This window comes from Pogona vitticeps, chromosome 3 (genome assembly GCF_051106095.1).
Source record: "Pogona vitticeps strain Pit_001003342236 chromosome 3, PviZW2.1, whole genome shotgun sequence".
NCBI lineage: Eukaryota > Metazoa > Chordata > Lepidosauria > Squamata > Agamidae > Pogona > Pogona vitticeps.
Window position 1 is genome coordinate 56,312,665 of NC_135785.1, and position 22,018 is coordinate 56,334,682.

The window sequence follows — 22,018 nt, forward strand, 5'->3', positions numbered from 1 at the left end:
TTTGGAAAAAATAAAAATTCAATTCAAAATTAATTTGACAGCACATCATCATCATCATTAGTATTATTGATCAGCAAGAGGCATTTTGGTACCCCAAAAGTCCCAGTTCATAGTGATGAGAGAGTACGAGAGAGGTGATTATTTCTAAGGAAACATGGTGATGACCATTAGGAGAAAAACGGGTAGACAGAGAAGGAGTGACACAGTGGTATTAAGAGTGAATGAAAAATGGCAGAATGAAGTACATAAATGGCAATGCACAGATTTAGACAAAACTTTTTTTAGAAGATCTACTCCTACAAGTGGAAAAAAAGTTATAATTTTGAAAACTTCTTAGTAGGAAAATCATGTGTATCACCAGAACTATGGCTAAAATGTGAACAATGGTTTCCTTTGCATATCTTACTCTGGAGTCATATATAGCTAAAAACTTACACTGCTAGAGAGAAACATAAGAGCAAGAAAGACACATCCCTTTGAATGTGTGGTGTTTTTTTTTTCTGGCACTGAACAGACAATAGTAGTAGCTGAGTGTGTGAGAGAACTGGTGAATTCTTGTGTTACTCAGGCACAGACTGTTTTGGAGTGACCCTGGCATATTTGCAGTTCAACTCTCTTTAAGCAGATATTTCTACATAAGAATTCTATCTGAAATTAAGGGAGAATAAAGAGAAGCCTTCACTCCTTCTCTTTATTGATTCTCCATTAATAAGCACCGGTGGAGCTTAAGTCATAATGACTTTTGCTGGATTGTTTGTTATTTAGATGAATACATTTGCAAAGCATAATTTTTCTTTTTTTAGTACGGTCTTCCCCAAGAATTGCACCCTGAGTGATGTACTAAAAACAACAAATTAGATAAAACTGTCATAAAATGCAGTAAAATATTAAAACGATAGAACAATTAAAGCTCTATTACCTGTGTTTTCCTAAGATCAGTGATGTTTACTTCCAGGAAAGTGCATGTAAGATATTAGTCTCTATAACCGTCACTTGAATAAAACACCTATAAACATTCACTAATAAAGCTAGACCTTTCTCAGAACAGCAAACTAGGATTAGAATGATCACTCTGGCCTCTTGGATAGGTACTTTCAAGAGCATTTCATGTAGGTCAGTTATCCCAATATATGACATAACTCGTCCTTTCATTGCACTTTTTGGTGGGGAGAGATGTTTGGACAAACAGAGTGGTAGATAGCTTCCTTCATTCTTTTACAAAAATCTTTGTTAAATCCAACTATTCTTCTCTTTCAACCCTGTAAAGTTTAGAGAGATTATTTCACTGGGTGTGGTCTCAGACCCATTGTTATCAACTAAAAGGGGAATGCGCTGGTGACAGCAATGCCTTGACTTTCACCTAAAGCAAACAATAATGCCTATCCTTTATCCATGGGTGATCTTTTCCCTTTCTTGCTCTCATTTGCAGATAGCGAAATTATTCCTCCTGATTGCCTCCGTCCAAGATCATTTACAGCAATCCGCCGGCCCTCCTTGCGCAGGGAGACAGAGGACACCCGGCTGTCTGTGAGCCTTTGCGACCTCAACCTCCAGGAAGAGAACTTCCATGTCATGGCTGCCATGTGTCCTATCCCACAGAACTCCCTCAACTCTCAACATTCCCACCTTCTCCCATCCCAGCTTGAAAGTGACCTCCGCTTCCATCAACTCAGGGGAGCTCATATTAAAATTCTGGATGACCAGACTGTTGCCCGTCTGGAGCATGCTCGGGAAGAGAGAACTTTGGTCTTCACCAGCAGGCCTCTTAGAATCAATGAGACAATATTTGTCAAAATCAATAAATCTAACACCTCACGCACTGGGACACTTTCTTATGGAGTGACGACTTGTGATCCTAGTACATTGCGGCCCAGCGACCTTCCCTATAATCCTGAGTCTTTAGTTGATCGAAAAGAGTTCTGGGCAGTCTGTAGAGTGCTTGTGCCACTCCAGAGTGGAGACATTTTGGGATTCATGGTGAATTCAGAAGGAGAACTGCATTTGAGCCACAATGGAGCAAGCGCCGGCATGCAGGTGTGCGTGGATTGTTCCCAGCCACTGTGGATGTTCTTTGGTTTACATGGAGCAGTGATGCAAATCCGTGTCCTCGGTACGTTTGGCTCTTCCCATATATTATTTACATAAATGGATTGAAATGTATGATTAGTGATGCCATTTGAACATAGTATTCGGGAGAGCAAAGAAAGGGGAAAGTTTATTCTGATATAGGTTCTGCCATTTGTTCAATGTTTATGAGAGGAAGGAGAGTGGAGAAACTATTTTGCTTGGTTAGTAAGTGCAGTTCTAGTCAGAGATGCCCATCAGGACTGCCTTTGGTATTTTAACAGCAGATTGTGTCATTTTTATATACTTTGGATGAGAGGGAGATGCTTGTCCACCTCCATCTCCCATTCTCCAGGGAACAAAACAGATGAAAAGGATATTTTATTGCTCCCTTTTTTGTATATCAGCCATTCAGCCAAAATAAACAAATGATTTTACAATATTAGAATTTTAAATAAGTACTGTAATATGGAGATGCCACATCCCGTAGTTCCTGAACAAGACTTGTCTGTGTGATACACTTAAAGTAAGCAATCTTACCTACTCAATGGCTGAAATCCAGTAGCAAGTAAGTAAAGCAGGTATGTTGAATCAATGGAATTTACATAGTTGTTGACCCACCAAATCCACACTAATCTAATGGGCCAACTCTGATTACAATTTACTGCTGGATTTCAGCCATTGTGTTATTATGAAGAGCAGACTTTCTATTTAACCATGCAATTTATTGTATCATTTGGATATACAGTGGTGCCCCGCATAGCGAAGTTAATCCGTTCCAGATTAATCGTCGCTATGCAGAAACATCGCTAAACGGAACAGAAAAAGCCATAGGAATGCATTAAACTTCATTCCTATGGCTCCCAAACTTCAGTGAAGTTCCTCCATAGCGCCGCCATTTTTGCACCCTCGGTAAGTGAGGGCAGGGCGCGAAAACACTTGCGGTGGCCGTTTTGGGCACCCGGCAGCCATTTTGGAACCGCTGATCAGCTGTTTAAAAAAAATCACAATGTGATGTTTTGCCTATTCAGAACATCGCAATGCGATCGCATTAGTGATCTAAAAAAATAGATCGCTATGCAGATTCATCGTTAAACGGTGCGCTCGTTAAGCGAGGCACCACTGTATTATATAGTGGACCCTCGACTTACAGACGGCTCGACTTACAGACTTTTTGAGTTACATACTTCTCTGGTGGCAAAATTTAGATTCGACTTGCAGCCAGAGAATCGACCTACAGACCAGAAAAAAACCTAAATGGAACAAAAATAGAATAAAAACTGCCAGTTATGGGATTAATCGGTTTTCAATGCATTGTAGGTCAATGGAGATTCGACCTACAGACTTTTCGACTTGCAGCCACTGTTCCAATACGGATTAATTCTGTAAGTAGAGGGTCCACTGTATAAATGTTCCTTCTAAAAGCTTGTTAGGTAAAGGTTCCCCTTGACATTTAGTCCAGTCGTCTGATTCTAGAATGCGGTCCTCATCCCCATCTCCAAGCCATAGAGCCACTGTTTGGCCAGCATGACCAGACACGGAACGCCGTAACCTTCCCACCGTGGTGGTATCTATTTATCTACTTGCATTTACAAGCTTTCAAACTGCTAGGTTGGCAGGAGCTGGGACAAACAACGGGAGCTCACTCTGTCTCATGGATTTGATCTTAATGACTACTGGTTTTCTGACCTTACAGCACAGAGGCTTCTGCGGTTTAACCCGCAGCGCGTCCCTAAAGCTTGTTAGCAAGCTGAATTAACCTGAATTCAAGTAGGTGGTTACTTGCTCTGAGAAATCTAGTCCTCATAATCTGATATCTTCTCCTAAACAGTAATTTTATTCCAAGGAAGCTAGAATGATCTTAAATTGGGATTTTTGGGAATTGTGTATGGTATGTTCAAACAATGTATATGCCTCTAAAATATAACTATTATTATTCAACCCAAATCTACTAAGTTTTGGTGTGATTTTATGTCCCTTTCAAAGGAGCATTTCTGGAATTACTAAGGATCCGTTATATAACAATGTAAAGCAGAAGCTGCTTTGATCATTTGTGCAGACTACGGCTCAATAGTTTACATTTCATTTCATAATCTGTGAAATGAAAAGCAAACAGCTTTCAAATAATTAAATTTTGAAAGAGCCAACAGAATGAAAAGGGAAAGAGTTCATGAAATGTTGGGACATAATTTCAGGAGGAGGAGGTCTTACCTCTCCCAGAGATTCTGAATTAGTTTGGAAGCCAAATGGTATGTCAGATTCATTTCAAGCTGTAGGCTGCAGGATGCATGCACCAAACCCATTCATTCCTGATACAGCTGTGGGATCTCTGCCGCAGTGATGTTTTTCATGCTACAGATGTATCCCCGCAAGGTGACAGCTAAGCTCATTATTGGGGTAGCCATTTTCCTTTGGAAAAAAAAACATCTTCCTCTTGCTTGCAAAGATTGTGCTGCCCTGGAAAAACGCCATTAATCAGCAGTTAGAAAATGAATCCACCATGAGAGAAGCTTGGCAAATGCAAACTACAACAGCGCATAAATGTGCCTAATGTGTCTCGTCTTTTATCTAGAGTTTGCTTTCTGGGTTGCCTCTGAGTTTTATGAGTCACGTTTTTAATTTTGCATTATGGAAAATGGACTCATTAAAGAGACAGGAATTTAGCAGATGAATCTTCTGAGGCACTTTGCTGCCTAAAGTATTCAGAAAACTGCAGGGCAGATGACACTTTTAATAGAAATCTGTTTAGAAGTAGCTTCTTTTGGGTTTCTGGTATATGTCTAAATAATCTCTTTTAAATGCCTTCAGCGTGTCTTGGAAAGGCATTAGGCATATTACATGCTGTGTGATTCCTTCCATCAGGCTCATGTTTTTTTCTTTTTTTTTTCTCCTCACAAATCAGACATACATAAATAATGTTAATTGGTAAGCAGTTCCCAATGGGATTTAATCTTCAGTTGCCAAAGGGTTGTGTGCTGACTTTCTACAATGCCCTGAATGGGTCTTCCTTTCTTTACATTTAAAAGTGAAATTAGTGTGAAATTAGTTTCATTCTAAGTTGATTAGATGTAAAATCATGTGACATTTGAAAGACTGCTTGCATCCTCACCTGGGAGGCAGCTGGCAAGAGTAATCCCTGTGTGAGGTTGTGTGTTTGGGTCTCCCCCCCTTCAAAAAAAATAAGTATGAGAGAGATGGGTTCAGTAACAGATCTTTGCATCTCATGTCAGTTCCCTTGGTCTTCCCATCTCTACTGCATGCCTTGATGGTAGGAATGGAGTATGCTGTAGGTTGCATTCTGGTTGGGATGGGCTTCTCCACACCATCTTTCTCTCCCTCTGGCCCTTCCCTTTATTTCACTTCATCCCCTCCTCTCCCTCTCCCTCTCTCTCACACACACACATATGCATGCACACTCCTCCTGTCTGAGAAGCCTGGGGAAAATGCTCGGCTTCCCTTTCCCCCCCTCCTTTGCTCCAAGGATTGGACGATTCTTGGCAGCTGGAGCTCCCAAAAGGGATGAGGTTCCACCCTTCTCTCCACCTCCCAGAGACCAGCAAAATAATTCTTAAAGAGACAGAAGAAGCCAAACTTTCTACAAACAGTTTTGCCAGCAGACCTTCCCTCTCTTGCATCCATTCCTCTCTCTTTCTTTCCTGCTACCTCCCCCACTGTCTCCACTGGTTGCCCAAAGGTGCAATTTGCAGCAACAGATGGGTGTACATATGATGGGTCTACATATGCAGAAATGAATGAAATAAATTGAGTTTCATGTGCATGCTATTTTAAACAACCTTCTGGCAGAACAGTATTTTAGGTCACTTTCCAACTGTAAAACATGCTTCCCTGGCAAAGTAATCTGGGCTTGATTTTACATCATGGGGACATCTTTTAAAAAGTGTGTAGTTGTGTGTGTTTTTTAAAGTAGAATGCAGTACAACAATATTTCATATTGACTATGGGATCAAGGCCTTTGATGGAAGTGTGAAAATGCCCTTCCTTTTTTTTATCAGCTATGCATGGACATCTATTTCCATATGTGGAGCTTTCCTGATTATTAGAATTCATCTTGAAAATGGGCTAAACAAAATGCAGTGTTAAATATGTATCTGTATTTATGAACTTTTCTGTTTTATTTTCTAATAGACATATGTAGTCCCAGTCTGTGACTAGTGTTTACAAATGGAGGAGGCTTAAATTCCCCACAGAGTTTTAAAAAGAATTCTCCTACTCCACATGCATGGGGAAGCAAAAGGAAGAATTTTTTGTAGCCTGGGTGGGGGGGGAGAGGAGACTGCATTGGTCTGAATCAAGGCTTCACGCATTTAATAGAATCATTGTCAGCATAATGAGCCATCAGTTCTGACTTATGGTGACCCTTTTCAGGGTTTTCTAGGCAGAAAGTACTCAGAAGTGGTTTACCATTCCCTTCTTCTGGGAGTGCCCTGGGACTGTGCAGCTTGCCCAAGGCCACACAGGTTGGCTCTACTCACAGGAGGCACAGTGGGGAATTGAATCCCCACCTCTAGCTCCTCAGCCAGATACTGTACCTAACTCACTGAGCTATCCAGCCAGCTATTATAGAAAAACATTTCAAGATGTATGGTACATGTTTAATGTAACATGTAGACCACACAGAAGAACTCTTTTTCAGTTCTTTAAAATGCATGTGGAGGTCGCATGTGAGTGGTGTGTTCTTGCCTCCCCCCCACCATTGTCACATTGAAATTAGAAATGTGAATGAAGAAGGGGAGGCTGAGGTACCCAGGTGACCTCTCCACATGAACCCATATTCACCAAAATCAAGGCACAGCAGTCTTCTTTTTGCACTGTTGCACTTCTGTGTTCAGTGAAAAACCAAAGGGCTAACATGCTGGCTTCAGGACATGCTGGTTGTACATAGTTCCCTAACAACTAAATAGGGCTGTTGTCCATAGTGTGGAAGACGGAGGGGCCATAACTCTACAAGCAGCATACAGCCCACTGTTGGACTGCAAGCTTTGTACAGTATACTGAAGGCTCCGGGTTCAGCACTTCCCATCTCTCAACTGCAAAGGATTGTCATGTTGTGGATGGTTGGAAAAGACTTCTGCCTAGAACACCAAAAGATACTGCCAGTCAGACTGGATAGCACTGGTCTAGCACAAGAGGCTGTTATACCTGTAAGCTTTTCAAAAGCCTGTTGAGCCCTCAAGGCTTCATCCCATGTGGGGTCGTCGTCGTTTAGTCGTTCAGTCGTGTCCGACTCTTCGTGACCTCATGGACCAGAGCACACCAGGCCCTCCTATCTTCCACTGCCTCCCGGATTTGGGTTAAATTCATGTTGGTTGCTTCAATGACACTGTCCAACCATCTCATCCTCTGTCATCCCCTTCTCCTCCTGCCGTCACACTTTCCCAACATCAAGGTCTTTTCCAAGGAGTCTTCTCTTCTCATGAGATGGCCAAAGAACTGGAGCCTCAGCTTCAGGATCTGTCCTTCCAGTGAGCACTCTGGTTTGATTTCATTTAGAATTGATAGGTTTGTTCTCCTTGCACTCCAGGGGACTCTCAAGAGCCTCCTCCAGCACCACAATTTAAAGGCATCAATTCTTCGGCGGTCAGCTTTCTTTATGGTCCAGCTCTCACTTCCATATGTTACCACAGGAAAAACCATAGCTTTGACTATGCGGACTTTTGTTGGCAAGGTGATGTCTCTGCATGTAGGGAGGGGAATGTAAATTACAGTACACCTTTCCTTCTTTAAGCTGCAGATCCATTCACAGGGTTGGGTGGGGTGGAGTAGCCTGCAGTCATGATTAGGATAAGTGAATTCAGCAAACAAAAAAATGATAGGAAGACATAGCCAAGGGAATTTCATATTGTTCATAAACTTTTAAGTTCTCTACCTTTGCAAGAGTGGAAATTAATAGCCTTCATCACCAGAATATATTCGCGAAGGCTTTCATGGCCAGGATCTAATGGTTGTTGTGGGTTTTTCGGGCTCTTTGGCCGTGTTCTGAAGGTTGTTCTTCCTAACGTTCTGCCAGTCTCTGTGGCCAGCATCTTCAGAGGATAGTTTGGATGAAATGGATGCAAACTAATAAGCAATATATATTAGCTGTTTTACCTTTATCTCTGTGTGTTGTGAATAAATTGAACAATTTACTGTTCACTGTGAATTATCATGCACCTCTGGGGGCAAACAATGCTTTTCTGTTTCTTACATAATGTCAAGAGTGGGTTAGATCATTTCTTCCTACTTATCAACAATGACAGAATAGACTAAACTTTCTGATAACAACCAGCTTTGTGCTTCTAACAGCATGTGCTGTACATTTTAACACACATAATATTTGATGCTGTTAGATTTCTTCCTTTTTCCATTTCAGTTTTTCTACAGAATGGTTCTTCTCTTGTAACCATTGTTTGTTTTACATACATTTGAATTATAGCAGCCCAATGTTTCTCTCCAGGGTCACAACACACAGGCTGAATTACTGCTTGGAGCATAATTCAAATAATAATCCACATAGTAATTTCCCATCTGTTAATCCCTGATATACAAAACCTCACACCATGCCACAATTCTTGGGGGTATGCATGTGCATACACCAAGCCAGTGTGAACGCACACCCCTGAGAACTGCAGCAGGGGCACTTTGTTTACCAAGGAGGAATGGATGGAAAGTTACAGTTTAGTTTACAGAACAAACAGGATTTCATCCATAGTGTACAAATATGTACTACAGATCTGTCATTTTCTTTTTAACTCACACGTAGGTGTATGAAGCCTTAATTCTCCTGGGCACCACTTGGCAGGTGAAGAACTGAATCATAGAACTCTGCTGCTTATTTTCCTCAATTCATTCTATCCATGAAAGCTATAAAGGGGTATAATGGTGCCAAGAAAACAGAAGGAATGGGGGGGAGGTGCCATTACACCCCTCTTTAGCTTTCATGGATAGGATGAATTGGAGAAAGTAAACACAAGAGTTCTGTGATTCAAATCTCCTCCTGCCAAGTGGTGCCAAGGAATATATAGATGGGTGTAAATGTTTAGAAAAACAAGTGGCATTCTGTGTGTGCATGCAAAAAGGATCTTATTTCATCTATTTCTTTGCCATGTCAATGTTTCTTTGCGGAATTAGCCCCTTGATAGCTTTTCTTTGTGTGTGCGTGCAGAAATAAGTCAGTGTAGAATAACATGGGCAAGAAGTTGTACTTTCTGGTTTCCTGGGTAACTTAAATATATGGGAATAAAAATTCAAGGAAAGTTAACCAAATCTTTCAAGTTTCTGAGTCAGACATACACTGTGGATACTAGTCTGCCACCAGGAAATTTAACCATATAAAATTAGTAACAGCTACACTTAGCTGTGAATGTTGATGCCAGTACTTTGGAAGATGTTGCCACAACACCATTAGCAATGGAGGAAATAGGTCATTCAATGACATATCCGCTTTATATAGACTCTGTACAGAGTATAATGCAATATATCTAGAGATGGTATTCGGTAGAAACTACTGACATACCAACATGAATTTGACCAAACTCCAGGAGGCACTGGAAGACAGGAGGGCCTGGCATTCTCTAGTCCATGAGGTCACAAAGAGTTGGACACAAATTAAGAACTAAACAACAAAAACTGACATGCACCCCTTCGCAGACTGCTGCCTTGTCATGGAGAAGGGGCTTGAGTAATTCAGAGAAGCTATGGGCTATGCCATGCAGGGACACCCAAGACGGACAGGTCATAGTAGAGAGTTCAGACTAAACACAATTCACCTGGAGCAGGAACTTGCAAGCCACTCCAGTATCTTTGCCAAGAAAACTCCATAGACAGAAAGAAAAGGATAAAAGATATAACACTGGAAGATGAGTCCCTCAGGTTGGACGGCATCCAACATCCTAATGAGGAAGACTGGAGGACAATTACAAGTAGCTCCAGAGCTAATGAAGTGGTTGGGCCAACGCCGAAAGGGTAGGAAAAGCTGTACTGGGATACAATCTCAAAAATGATAGAATGATTTCAATACGAATCCAAGGCAAACTTTCCAACATCACAGTAATCCAAGTTTATGCACCAACCACTGATGCTGAAGAGGCTGAAATTGACCAATTCTATGAAGACTTACAACACCTTCTAGAACTGATACCAAAGATGTTCTTCTCATTATAGGGGACTGGAATGCTAAAGTAGGGAGTCAAGAGATAAAAGAAACAACAGGTGAATTTGGCCTTGGAGTTCAAAACAAAGCAGGGCAAAGGCTTATAGAGTTTTGTGAAGAGAACAAGCTGGTCATCACAAACACTCTGTTCCAACAACACAAGAGGCAACTCTACACATGGACATCACCAGATGAGTAATACTGAAATCAGATTGATTATATTCTCTGCAGCCAAAGGTGGAGAAGTTTTATACAGCCAGCAAAAACAAGACCTGGAGTTGACTGTGGCTCTGATCATCAGCTACTTATAGCAAAATTCAAGCTTAAACTGAAGAAAGTAGGAAAAACCACTGGGCTAATCAGATATAATCTAAACCAAATCCCTTATGAATACAGAGTGGAAGTGAAAAACAGATTTAAGGAACTCAATCTAAATCAAATCCCTTATGAATACAGAGTGGAAGTGAAGAATAGATTTAAGGAACTCAATCTAAACCAAATCCCTTATGAATACAGAGTGGAAGTGAAGAACAGATTTAAGGAACTCAATCTTGGTGGACAGAGTGCCTGAAAAAGTATGGATGGAGGCTTGTGACATTATACAGGAGGCAACAACAAAAACCAACCCAAAGAAAAGGAAATGCAAGAAAGCAAAGTGGCTGTCCAATGAGGCCTTACAAATAGCAGAGAAGAGAAACAAAATTCAAGAGAGATAGGGAAAGTTACAGAAAATTGAATGCTGACTACTTAAAAATAGCAAGGAGAGACAAGAGGGCCTTCTTAAATGAACAGTGCAAAGATATAGAGGAAAATAATAGAAAGGGAAAAACCAGAGATCTGTTCAAGAAAATTGGAGATATTAAAGGAACATTTTGTGCAAAGATGAACATGGTAAAGGACAAAAATGGTAGGGACCTTACAGAAGCAAAAGACATCAAGAAGAGGTGGCAAGAATACAGAGAGGAACTATGCCAGAAATATTTGGCTATCACGGACAACACAGATAGTGTGGTTGCTGACCTTGAGCCAGACATCCTGGAGAGTGAAGTCAAGTGAGCCTTAGAAAGCATGGCTAGCAACAAAGCCAATGGAGGTGATGGCATTACAGTCAAACTATTTAAAATCTTAAAAGATGACGCTGTTAAGGTGCTACAGTCAATATGCCAGCAAGTTTGGAAAACTCAGCAGTGGCCAGAGGATTGGAAAAGATCAGTCTACCAATCCCAAAGAAGGGTGGTGCCAAAGAATGCTCCAACAACCGTACAATTGCGCTCATTTCACATGCTAGCAAGGTTATGCTCAAAATCCTCCAAGGCAAGCTTCAGCAGTATGTGGACCGAGAGCTCCCAGTACAAGCTGGATTCCGAAAGGGCAGAGGAACTAGAGACCAAATTGCTAACATGTGCTGGATTATGGAGAAAGCCAGAGAGTTCCAGAAAGACATCTAGTTCTGCTTCATTGACTACGCAAAATCCTTTGACTTTGTGGACCACAGCAAACTATGGCAAGTTCTCAAAGAAATGGGAATGCCTGACGACCTTATCTACCTCCTGAGAAATCTATACGTGGGACAGGAAGGTACAGTTAGAACTGGATATGGAACAACTGATTGGTTCAAAATTGGGAAAGGAGTACAAGGCTGTATATTGTCTCCCTGCTTATTTAACTTATATGCAGAATACATCAGGTGAAAGACCGGACTGGAGGAATCTCAAGCCAGAATTAAGATTGCCAGAAATAATATCAACAACCTCCAATATGCAGATGATACCACTCTGATGGCAGAAAGTGAGGAGGAATTAAAGAACCTCTTAATGAGGGTGAAGAGGAGAGCACAAAAATGGTCTGAAGCTCAACATCAAAAAACTAAGATCATGGCCACTGGTCCCATCACCTCCTGGCAAATAGAAGGGGAAGATATGGAGGCAGTGACAGATTTTTTCTTTGGCTCCATGATCACTGCAGATGGACACAGCAGCCACAAAATTAAAAGATGCCTGCTTCTTGGGAGGAAAGCGTTGACAAACCTTGACAGCATCTTAAAAACAGAGACATCACCTTGCTGACAAAGGTCCACATAGTAACAGCTATGGTTTTTCCAGTAGCGATGTACAGAAGTGAGAGCTGGACCATAAAGAAGGCTGACTGCTGAAGAATTGATGCTTTTGAATTGTGGTGTTGGAGAAGACTCTTGAGAGTCCCCTGGACTGCAAAGAGTACAAACCTATCCATTTTGAAGGAAATCAACCCTGAGTGTTCACTGGAAGGACAGATCCTGAAGCTGAGGCTCCAATACTTTGGCCATCTCATGAGAAGAGAAGACTCTCTGGAAAAGCCCCTGATGTTGGGAAAGTGTGAGGGCAAGAGGAGAAGGGGACAACAGAGGACGAGATGGCTGGACAGTGTCATTGAAGCTACCAACATGAAATTGACACAACTATGGGAAGCAGTGGAAGATAGGAGGGCCTGGCGTGCTATGGTCCATGGGATCACAAAAAGTCGGACATGACTAAACAACTAAATGACAAAAACATCATGAAAAGACAAGACTCAGTGGAAATGATAATGATAGGAAAAGCTGAAGGCAGTAGGAAGAGGTGAAGATGAAAGGTGAGGTGGATTAATGGCATAATGAAACTACCAACATGACCAAACTCCGGGATGCAGTGGAAGACAGAATGGCCTGGCGTGCTCTGGTCTATGGGGTCACAAAGAGTTGGACACGAAGTAACAACTTTACTACAACAACAACTGACATGGAAGATCATTTGAAAAGCGTAATGGAGTGCCGCGTCCGTGACGATAAAGGCCATAGAAGGAGGAGAGGATGGGAGAAGTGAGGAAGAGAAGGTGGCTAAAGAAGTGACAATTATGGAGGAGGCAGGAGAAGTTGAATTAAAGGAAAAGGCGGGAAAGGTGGAGATATGTCTGGTGGAGGAGGACGCAAGAGGGGGAAGGCGGAGAAAGAGGTGACAGTATGAGAGGAGGATATAAGTGGAGATGGGGTGCATTGGTTCAGTATAGTGTTGGAGGAATATGAGAGAAAGAGAGAAGAAGAGAAAGGAAGTAGAGTATATAAAGAGTCAAGGGCTGCTGAGGGACTTTCCCCACCTGAAGGTGGGAGGACTGGTACCGGAACCAAAGATGGGGGAAGACAAGACAACCCAGTTTTGAACCCAAGAATGGACTGTCATTGTAGCACCATGCAAGCGAGAGTTACAAAGAGAGACTGAGGTAGCCCATCGCTGTATCTATGGCAGACCGGACGAGCGAGGCTGGGTGAGGCATTCATATTGTGGGACGATGTGCACCCTGGGAAGTATTCCTTCCCGAAGACTAATGTACCGAGAATGGTGTGGGAGAACCCCCCCCCCGTTGAGTCTGTGGGAGTATGGGAAAAGTTTTGCTTCATCTAGTTGCGGTCTGTTGCCAGAGTTGAGAATCTTTGATCCTATGAATAATGTGCTGGAGGAGATGAGTGACAATAAAAATGACAGTTTGAAGGTTATTAAGACGTCACCTGTTTTATTTCCTGCCAAAAGTGAGGAGTTGCCCAAAGAGAACTCCGAACCCAATCACAGTCATCATATAGGCATTGCCCATAAGATATACAAAATAAGACAATATTCAAGAAATAGTATGAATCAAAGCTGAGCCAATTGTTTTTTGGGAAGAACTTAACTTAAAACTTGGAAGGTCTCTTTTATGGGTGGAAGTTCCAGAAAATCCTACTCTTTGCTCATGCTTGAGTGTTATTGTTTTTAACTGTTACTGCCACCTGTTCATATGGTCCTGGCAAAACTGGCAGTCACATTCCCAACTGCTGCTGAGTGCCAGTTTTTATGAAAGCTTCCCACCCAAAATATGCCAGAGTGAGGTGGGAAGCATTGTTATCTACTCTTGCAGGGATATGAAGCTCTGTTCTTGGCATATATCCATTGCACAGCTTAATGTGTATGTTTCTTTTTCATATTCTGCAGGTCTACAGTGATGGGATGTAGCCGTCTTGGGCAGCTATTGGGCCCCAACACCCTGGCAGGGCCTGTTGCCAAGACCTGAATTTGCCCATACTTTTAAAAAATTCCCAGTCCAGAAACATCCATGTGGGTTTGCTGTGTAACCTTAGTTAACAATCATTTTCTGAGGCTACCATTTTATTTTCTGAGAATAGAGCCCCTTCCAAGTTAAAATGGAGATTGCTTTTGCCACCAGGTAAGTTGGTATTTACCTTGTGGCAGAGAAATGGCCCATAGTGTTCCTTGCAGACGAAGCCTCATTTAGGCAAAACATATGAGAGAAAAGCTTTTGTTTTGTATACTTTGGGCTGCTGCTTAATCTCTCTTTCTTTGTTATGTGTATATTAACTGTGATGCAGCCTGTTCCCTTGCTAGCGTGTTTACAATGTACAGTACAATTATCTGCATCAGAACAGAATTGAGGTAGAGTGTATGTGGTGTCAGGGGGAGGCATGGACAGCCTCAAGAACATTCAGAGGTAGGACACTAAGGTTAAGGTTTATAAAACTATATTAAGCCTTTGGGCTGGCAGAGGCAGCCCCCACCCCACCCCTCAGAGAATGGAAATATCTCCACCGGTCTTGGAAGCAATAAACCAGATTAATAACAAGAGGAAAGTAGGAAATGTAATGCTATAGATTGACCTGAGGTGACCATACTGTCTAGAGACTACTATCTACCTCATCCCAAAATCTTGACTTAAATCAAAATGAAGCTTTTTTTTCCCTTTTTCCCCCCTTTTTTTCTTGGTATGGCAAGACTCCATGATGGATTTTGCTAAGCAGCACAGAGCTTGGGAAAAAAAGTTTTGGGGGAAGGGGGGGTTGGCAAAAAAAAAAAAAAGGTTATTCTTTTCCAAGATGTGGACTGAATTTCCCCCATCACTTCAAGCATCCACAACAAAATCCAACATGCAAAGCCTGCTTTTCTATACGGTCAAAACACCCCAGTGCAGTAGATAAGATCCTTTTGCCATTCTACTGACCTGTCCACAATGCTGTGATCATACAACATAAACTTGGTCAGTGGGTTTGTTTCTTGTGGATGAGTGAGATTGAAGGATTCAATGTAAGGTATTAGAATATAATTTAGAAGTAACGTTTTGTGACTTGTGGTACCTCTTTTGTGTCTCAGGGCCAAATTAGGGATACAGTTTGTCATAGGGCTTAGTCTTGCATAGCAAATTCTTGTTCCACTAATAGCTTCCTCCCCACTGGATTGGGGTCACAGAAGGGAGGAAGGAGGGGTTGATCCTTTGCTCTCACCTTGGGCTGGACTGGAAAAATCTTCTCTTCCTCCTCCTCCTCCTCCTCCTTTTCTGTTATTGGTACCATGTTTCCTAGAAAATAAGACAGGGTCTTATATTAATTTTTGCTCCAAAAAACAGATTAGGGCTTATTTTCAGGGGATGTTTTTTTTTTCCATGTACAACAATCTAAATGTATTCAAATACAGGCATCTGTATTGCACTGGCTGCCAATCTAAATGTATTCAAATATAGCATCTTCTTCTGGTTGCTGCACAATGGTGGAGGGCAAGGTTTCACATGCTAGGGCTATTTTCAGGTTAGGTCTTACCTTTGGGGAAACAGGGTAGTGCAGAGAATGGCCAGACCAAACAGCTGAATAAAAATGTAATGAACTTGGGTCTAACTGGAAAAGGTTTTTGCAATCCTGCTGTCCAATACCCCCTTTGTAAACAAAGATGCTGGAGACTAATGGAGGGATCCTGTTTGTGTACACCACTGAGCTATGTTCTTTTCTTGATAAGGTTTTGATAGCTCAATCACCCTGCTTCAAACTCAGAATTTTACAAGAGGGTCTGATTGGTGTCCTATTTAATTTCTCTCTCTCTCTCTCTCTCTCTCTCTCTCTCTCTCTCTCTCTCTCTCTCTCTCTCTCTCTCTCACACACACACACACACACACACACACACACACACACACACACACACACACACACACACACACACACACACACACACACACACACACACAAAATACTTAAGGAGAAAAAACTGGAATAAAGCTACTTTGCTTTTGATGGGATATACACTGGTGTCTGATGGGATGTATTCCCTATGTATGGTTGTCTAGGAAGCTGATACTTTCCAGTTTAAAACAACTCCGTGTCCTGCTTGTTGCTGATATTAAAATACCATCCATCAAACCATACTGGGCATGTTGCATGGACAACAGCATTTTTATTTCTGTCCTTTGTTTCTTTTCAACAAGGACAAGGCAAATTTATGGAAATGGCACTATCTAGCATAGATCAAACGTTGCCTTCAAACATAAGCAAAGTTTGCCTGTGAAACTGGTTGGGAATAGTCATTCCTGTTTTGTTTTGTTGAGCTAGAGGCTATTATTTTTCCCTTCCTCCCCTTCCCCCCAATTATCAAACTGATGGTAATCAGTCAATGCGCAACCTACAAAAGCAGAGCTGCACTGCCTGCCAAAAAAAAAGTCAAGGATTCCTGTGATTAGCCAAAATTTGAAATTGAGTAATGGTCCATTAGAAACAGCTGCTTTTTCTCAGAACATCATACTTAATGATCTCGGCATTTGGGTGTTATGTGGAAGCATTACTCATTTTATTGCCTTCTCCTCCTCCCTTAAAAATAGTAAAAAAAAAAAAAAAAAATCATGAAGGAACTACACATTGCTGAACCAGGAAGGACAAAGGGCTGAAGTTGTTACCACAAAATCTGATATGATTTAGAGGTTTATGGATGCCTGCTTTCTTTTGCTAAGTCTGCAGGCGGGGAGAAAAAATAAGGTGAGCAGAGCTAGAGGAGAGAGTTTGAATCTTCCATGTGTGTAAGGGGGGGCTTTAAGGTCTAGGGATGCATTTTGACCCATTGCTCTGTAAATATAACTAAATATTTTCCATGTTTTCACATGTGTTGTGCTTGCACACGTGCTGTTCTAAATGTGTGTCATGTTTGTACAATATTTGTACAAAAATACCTCACATGTGATGTCCACTGTAAATAAGCCTGTTGTGGGGGGGGATGTGAGGTTTAGCAAGAATAGTGCCTATGACTAAAATGTTGGGCACATTTTGCCACCTGTTCAGTGCCTGCACTCCCCTCCCCTGTGTCTTGTTACCTTGATTGACAGGTTTGGGCTAAACCTGGATAGAATTGTTAAATCCAGTTTTGTAATATGACAATAAGTATTGTCAGGATCAGTATTGTAAAGTGAAGTAAAGCTTGAATATACACAGCTGAGGTGATTGTTACAGCTGTGAATGTAATCCTAGGATTGGTCAATACTGGGATAAACTAGCAGACCAAGCATACACAATGTGTGGGTTGTTGTGGGTGATGCTGTTGGTGTGTTCGTGGAGAAGAGTTGTCGTTTCCCTGTGCTGGAGAATCCTGGAGGAAGCCGTGTCTACGTGCTTGGTATTGAAGAGGAACTCTGGCTACTTGGACGGAACGTATGGTATATGACTACTGAACTTATTTACTGGACATTGACTCTGATATATGCACTAAACTCTGTGGAAAGTGTTGTGCATTACTTTGGAACTGAGAACAAGACTTAGCTGTAAATACACCTGTATATACAGTGGGGTCTTGACTTAAGAACGGCTTGAGTTAAGAACATTTTGACTTAAGAACCGCCCTCATAGGAAAATATTGACTTGACTTAAGTACTTAGATTTGAGTTAAGAACTGAAAAAAACCCACGTGGGAGGCAGGGAAAGTGCAAAAAGTGAACTTTCAGTTAATTGTTGGGCAGTGAAAAGGGTGCCTGTCTGCTTCCTCACTCCTCTTAGTGTTTAGAGAGTGGATTGGGAGACAGTCTTCGGACTGCCTGGTACTGTACTGCCTGGACTGTATTTTCCCTGCTTTCCTTGAACCTTTCTTGACCTAAGAAAAAAAAGAAACAAAATATCTCCCTCTAGTGGTCGAAGGCGGAATAGCAGCTTCCCATTAGTTTCTATGGACGGAAAAGAGCAGATACGGATTAAATGGTTTTCAATGCATTCCTATGGGAAATGCAGATTTGACTTGAGAACTTTTTGACTTGAGAACTGCCTTCCAATACGGATTAAGTTCTCAAGTCAAGACCCCACTGTACTGTAAATAATACAATATCTGCTATCAACACTACTCTGGTGCTTGGCATCTTCATCATCTCAGGGAAGATCTTTTGGTTATTGCCCCCTGGTGTATACCTGTACTACTACTACTCTGTCATTGATTTTGGGCTCCTTTACCCAGATTCTCTTTATGGCCATTTCTACAAGCAGTTGGCCCAGCAGCAATTCCATAGTCCTATCCCAGCTCTTGCCCTGAGCCTGTGACTTCACAAAGACCTCCCTCTGGCTTTAGGGTTTGGCCCTCAAATCTGAGGGGATTTGATGCAACTGACCGGACAATCCTAGTGAGGTTTATTTCTGACAAACAAACCAGAGAACATAACATGCACATTTCCATCTTCTGTGGCTGTAAAATAAACTGGGGGCTATAACCAAGGTCTGTTGCTTCCAGTTTAGGATTGCCTAACCTGGATTTCTGAGATGGTCCTTCTCTCTTGAAGACATGAGTGGACACTCCTTTCTTATATTTCCTTGCAAATTATCTGCTAGGGTCTCTGTCTCAGTGGTGGGCAAAGCTGAAGCTAAGCAGTCGGTGGGGCTACAGTGGTGGGCAGCGCTAGAGAGAAAAGTACACTGTCAATCTCCTTCCTTTACTGCCATTTTCATTCCTTCTCCTGCCCTTGTCCTCTTAACCTGATGATTATGTTAAAGGTCACCTTTAAGTGAAGTCATTATAGCCATCTGTTTTTCTCTTGGTAAATTAATTAACATCGATGGTTAGAGAAACACTTGCTATCTAAGTTCAAGCTTTTTGGAAAGCTAGGCTCTAAATAATACATTCTGTAGTATTTTTTGAACAGAAGTTGGAAGCTATTAAATATGTGCAGTACAGCAATACATTTCCAGTATAAGATGGTGCTTCCATGTTCTCTGTGCAGTTGCTCACAAGTGTTCAAGATACACACTTGCTGCATGGATTGGCCTGGGTTCAGACTGATGGCGGTGCAAACTTGTTGAAATCTGGTGGAATTTTTCTGGTGCCTTCCATCCGTGAGACTAGATGATGGAAATGAAAAAAAAAATTGGCATTTTAAAGTAGGCCATGATATCTTAACATTATACTGTGGAGGCAGGCAAGGAGCCAGGCTATGACTGTGCCATTCATTTGAAGTTATGTTCTCTTCCCAAAACCAAAGTAATTGTGGTTAAGTAGAAAATACAGTATCTGAATTTGGTTGTTAGATGTACCATGGCACCTGAAGGTGTGGAATTCCTAGCAACCTTAGCTCATTTTTGTCCAGGATAGTAGTGCTGAATGCTTGCAAGGATAAAGTGCCTATCCCTCAGGGTTGGGACTGGATTGTACTTCAGTTTGGACTTTGCCCTACAGTTTGCAGCAGCATGACAGACTAGACAAGGCAGCAGGATGATAAGACTAGGCAAGGAAGGAGGCAACGAGGTGGAGAGAAGTGTAGTGGCAGCTTTATTTTAATTTGGAGGAAATTACAAGGGGTGATGAGTGTTGCTAGAGCTGCTGCTAAAGCACAGCTGTGTTATGTGATCTAAGGCCATTTGAATAGGTGCTTAGAGGTGGGGCCCGTCACTAAAAAAAGGCTATTGTCAAGTCTCAAATATAATAAAAAAAACACGATTGGTCCAAGTGTCTTCACCTGAGCAGCAAGGACTGAATCTAGCATAGTTGTGCTCAATAGCAGTTGCCACTGCTGCTCTGGGATGTTTAGGTTTCACCAAATTAGTCTTAATTTGACTAATTTGACACAAGGCTCCTTTTCTTCTTCTTCTTCTTTGCTATTCTCAGTCGAACTCACAGGAACACCAAGTAAATATTTAAGATGAAAGCTATAAATTATATCGGAGCTAGGTTAATAATCAAATTTTAAATATTTAATTCCATTTATTTAGAGAAGTGTTTAATAGTAAATCTATAATTTTGTTTAATTGTATTTAAGGTAATAGATATTAAAATTTGCTAAACCTAGCTAACCTATCTCATAAGTGTGCTCGTTTAAATTTGCATATGCATATTTAATGCAAAGCTAATGCAAACATTTGTCCTCCATTACTTCCCTTCTGGTGATGCATGAATGGCCATCCTCTGTAAGGGTGATATTATCTGCCAGAATATGCAGTATGGTGTTAGTGGATCATAGTTTCCTTAGGAAGTTGTGAAGGTTACTCAGAATACAGTGGTGCCTCGCTTAGCGAGGTTAATCCGTTCCGGATTAACCCTCGCTCAGCAAATCCATCATTAAGTGAAACAAAAAAGCCCATAGGAACGTATTAAAACTGATTTAATACGTTCCTATGGACTTAAAACTCACCGTTCTGCGAGTTTCCTCCATTGCGGCGGCCATTTTGGATGCCTCGTTAGCGAGGCAAAACAGCGGTCGCCATTTTGTTTTAGCGGCGGCCATTTTGGAACTGCCGATCAGCTGTTCGCTATGCTTTGATCGCGTCTGCGCGATCATCGCATAGCAAAAAAAGCCCATAGGGGCCATCGCTGAGCGAACGCTCCAGCGATGGCCCGGGACCCCTCATTGTGCAGTTTCATCGCATAGCGAAGCGTTCGCTATGCGAGGCACCACTGTACTGGTGGCCTATGATCTGAGAATGGAATCTACAATTCGAGTACTTGAGTCCTGATAATGCCAATGTCTGAACGTATGGGAGAATGAATATTCTGGCTGATTTGTTTTGTGTAGCAGATAGAACATCTCCTGGTTGGGGCATTTTATCTCTCTCTGAGTACTCTTACCATCATGAATATGCAGCCTTTTAATTGCCACAATATTTTTTTTCTCACATAGGTCCCTTTGTGGACACAGAAAGGAGAATTCTAAGTACTGTATATAACTGGTCCAAGATCTCATTAAGGACTTGAACAGGGGTCCCCCCCCCCCAGTCTGATAGTATAACTAGTGTACAGTCAGTAGCTGTCAGTGAAAGCGCTGTTAAATTGATGTAGAATGTCCTTCCTTTGTGCAGGTTCTACTCTCATGACGGAGCGGTTGGGCCCATCGGCACCAAGCTCACCAACTTCATCTCCAAACTCACCCTCTGTCCTCTGCAATGGTGTGTCTGATCCCATTCTGAGTAACAGCGGTTCTGGTCTGCTTGGCAGCTCTCTCAGTGGTAAGTGCCTCTCTTGCAGCATCCACCTGTACCCCTTCCAGGTTCAGAGATTAAAACCTTCTCCCTTTTTATAAACCTTATCCTTTCATTGGGGGGGGGAAGCTGGGTGGGCAATTTTGGTAGGCTTGAGGGCCAATTTTTCTGCCCTTGGAAGACATTTGAATCATGCCAAACGTGCAAAACAAAAGAAAGACTGAATAGGTTATTAGATATCCACTATTAGTATTGAAAGACTGGTATTCTTAGGTGTTAAAAATTGTGGAAGAGGGTGGTGACCTATTTAATAGGTGAAAAGCCACTCCCCGCCTCTTTATTTTGGTTGCCAGAAATATAGGGGACAAGGAGACCTTTGAGAGATCAAAAAATGCCTTGAGGATACTACGCAGCCCCAAAGCCACAGTTTGCTTCCCTAATTTTTAGAAGTTCCTTATCTACAAGGTCTTTTCTTTTCTTACAATGCACAAAGAATGGGAATCAGGCTTTTTTTCTTAATAAAAGATTGAAAATTCAGAATTTGAAATTGGAAAGATACAGTATGGAACAGCAAGACTTTGATCTAACAGAGCAGAATCCCCCACCCTGGA

The 22,018-nt window shown here is 41.8% G+C and overlaps 1 protein-coding gene across 3 annotated transcripts in view; it reads left to right on the plus strand.

Moving 5' to 3' along the window:
- Nucleotides 1-22,018, plus strand: part of NEURL1 (neuralized E3 ubiquitin protein ligase 1) — a 202,977-nt gene that overhangs the window by 170,652 nt on the left and 10,307 nt on the right. For all 3 annotated transcript variants that reach the window (XM_020788959.3, XM_078389488.1, XM_020788960.3), the window contains exons 4-5: nt 1,430-2,110; nt 21,288-21,434. In XM_020788959.3, the coding sequence (XP_020644618.3) occupies nt 1,430-2,110; nt 21,288-21,434 (828 nt within the window). The remainder of the gene's footprint in view (nt 1-1,429; nt 2,111-21,287; nt 21,435-22,018) is intronic.